The sequence below is a fragment of the Priapulus caudatus genome, unplaced genomic scaffold (genome assembly GCF_000485595.1).
Source record: "Priapulus caudatus unplaced genomic scaffold, Priapulus_caudatus-5.0.1 Scaffold874, whole genome shotgun sequence".
Lineage (NCBI taxonomy): Eukaryota > Metazoa > Priapulida > Priapulimorpha > Priapulimorphida > Priapulidae > Priapulus > Priapulus caudatus.
The window spans coordinates 69,293-71,298 of NW_014577935.1; the positions used below are offsets into that span (position 1 = coordinate 69,293).

The 2,006-nt window shown below is 43.6% G+C and overlaps 1 protein-coding gene across 1 annotated transcript in view; it reads left to right on the forward strand.

The window, feature by feature from the left end:
* Positions 1–126: 126 nt before the first annotated feature.
* LOC106814131 (tubulin alpha-8 chain-like) overlaps positions 127–2,006 on the forward strand; it is a 12,202-nt gene continuing 10,322 nt past the window's right edge. Inside the window, exon 1 of the mRNA XM_014818417.1 lies at positions 127–347. Within this exon, the coding sequence (XP_014673903.1) occupies positions 227–347 (121 nt within the window). The 5' untranslated portion in view covers positions 127–226. The remainder of the gene's footprint in view (positions 348–2,006) is intronic.

Consider the following 2,006-nt stretch of genomic DNA (forward strand, 5'->3'; position numbering starts at 1 on the left):
TATAGAGAGAGAGAGTATCCGATTATGCTCTAAACAATCACGAACAGATCTCATAGAAATCTATCAACACGTATGAATTCATGTCATCGAACAATTACTCATTGATTTCTTATCGATTTTTCAGCGTGAATGTATCTCCATACACGTCGGACAAGCTGGCGTCCAGATAGGAAATTCCTGCTGGGAGCTATACTGCCTGGAGCACGGCATACAGCCAGACGGGACCATGCCCCTGGACTGCAGTCCGGGACAGATGAAGGATTCGTTCAACACGTTCTTTAGTGAGACGGACAGCGGAAAGCACGTACCGCGCGCCGTGTTCGTGGATCTAGAACCCACCGTCATCGGTACGTCATAGTGACGTCATAAGTGACGTCGTCGTGGTGTGACGTCATGCGATCGTTGTGTACTAAAGCTAATCTAGTTGGTTGCTCTCCACAGACAGCTTTCTCGTCTGTGTTTCCAGTTTATACAGTACACACTGGAGTGTGTTGAGATAGTAATACTGTACTACATTTGACGTGACGCAGACCTCACATAATGGATATCTACGTAATACATATTATATGCACATAATAATATATATATAGACACCAAGATCATGGTAATCGAGGCACTTACAGCTGATTTATGGGGAAAAACAAATTTTCTGGTGGCCATTTAGGCGGGAACCGTAGGAGTGACATCGTGTTTCCCGCAATTTTGGAAATCGGCATACTCAAAAATCCCCTAGGGCAGATTTTCATGCTTCTTTCCAGAAGTGCATATTTCAGACATATATCCCCCCCACTATAGCGCATCACCCCTAAGAAATTAATTCAATTCAATGACGTCATCTACTTCTTCTTCTGGTCATTAGTAACAATACATGTTAGGGGTCCTCGCGATGCGCCTCTCTATGCCAAGTCTCATTGAATTGCATAAATGCTCAAATTTTCTATTTAGTTGTTTGTTCAATGTGCACGCAGTCAGGAACAAAATCTTTTCCCGTAGGCTCTTGACAGAAGTTAATTTTTGGTAAATGTGTGAGGAAATCTGCTAGGATTTTTTGTTCTCGTGATTCTACAATGATTGTGTCAAAGGTCTTAGAGAAAAGATATACCGCACTATCAATGGTTGATGTATAAAGACTAGTATTACGACTAATTTTTTTTCGACAATGTGCCCAGGCAGACACATATCAGCAATATTAGTAACGTGGTTTTTAGCTCATCTGACATAGTCAGGTGCAGCTTGTAGAATCGCATGATCGGCCGTCCGGGCGTCCGTCCGGGCGTCCGTCCGTCCGTCAACAGTTGGGCACAAATCTTAACCGCTCGACGTACGGTCACGATATTCGGCACATTGGGGGGGATCGTCAAAACGAGTTGGGGTGTCGAAGCTGGGGGTCAAAGGTCAAAGGTCAAGAGGTGTAAAAGAAGGGGGAACATTCACTCCTTAACTTAAGGTATAGGGAGGAAATGCAGAATTGCGGCTTGGGGCCGCACAAATCTAACGGCTCGACCTAGGCTCGTGATAGTCGGTGTATAGCATCATGGTAGGAAAAGCCATCACTGTGCTAAAATTGGAGGTCACAGGTCAAAGGTGCAATGGGCACAGGGCAGATTTAGACATTTTCTGAGGACATGGTCTGACGGAGCGATTGAAAAACTTTTTTGTTTCAGCGGTGACCTAGTATTTTTTATGGCTTTATTGAAAGGACCATGAAATGTCCCTTCTGCTGACATGCGAAGAGTAAGTGCGGATAACCTTTTACGCCTCAGAGGCAGGTTAAACATGGATTTGTTGACTGTGTGTTAGAAAGAATTTGACTGCCGGATTTGGCTAAGAATCTATACATGCCTGATGTATGAGGCTACAATGTCACAGTGAAATTTCAAAAGCTAAATTTGGTTAAAGAACGTTTATGCTCCTTAAATCGTATAATTTATAGGCATCTGTAGTGCTCAGTATGTTACATGTAACGTATGCCACTGCCAGTGTTGTGGTACTGTGAGTTTATTGCC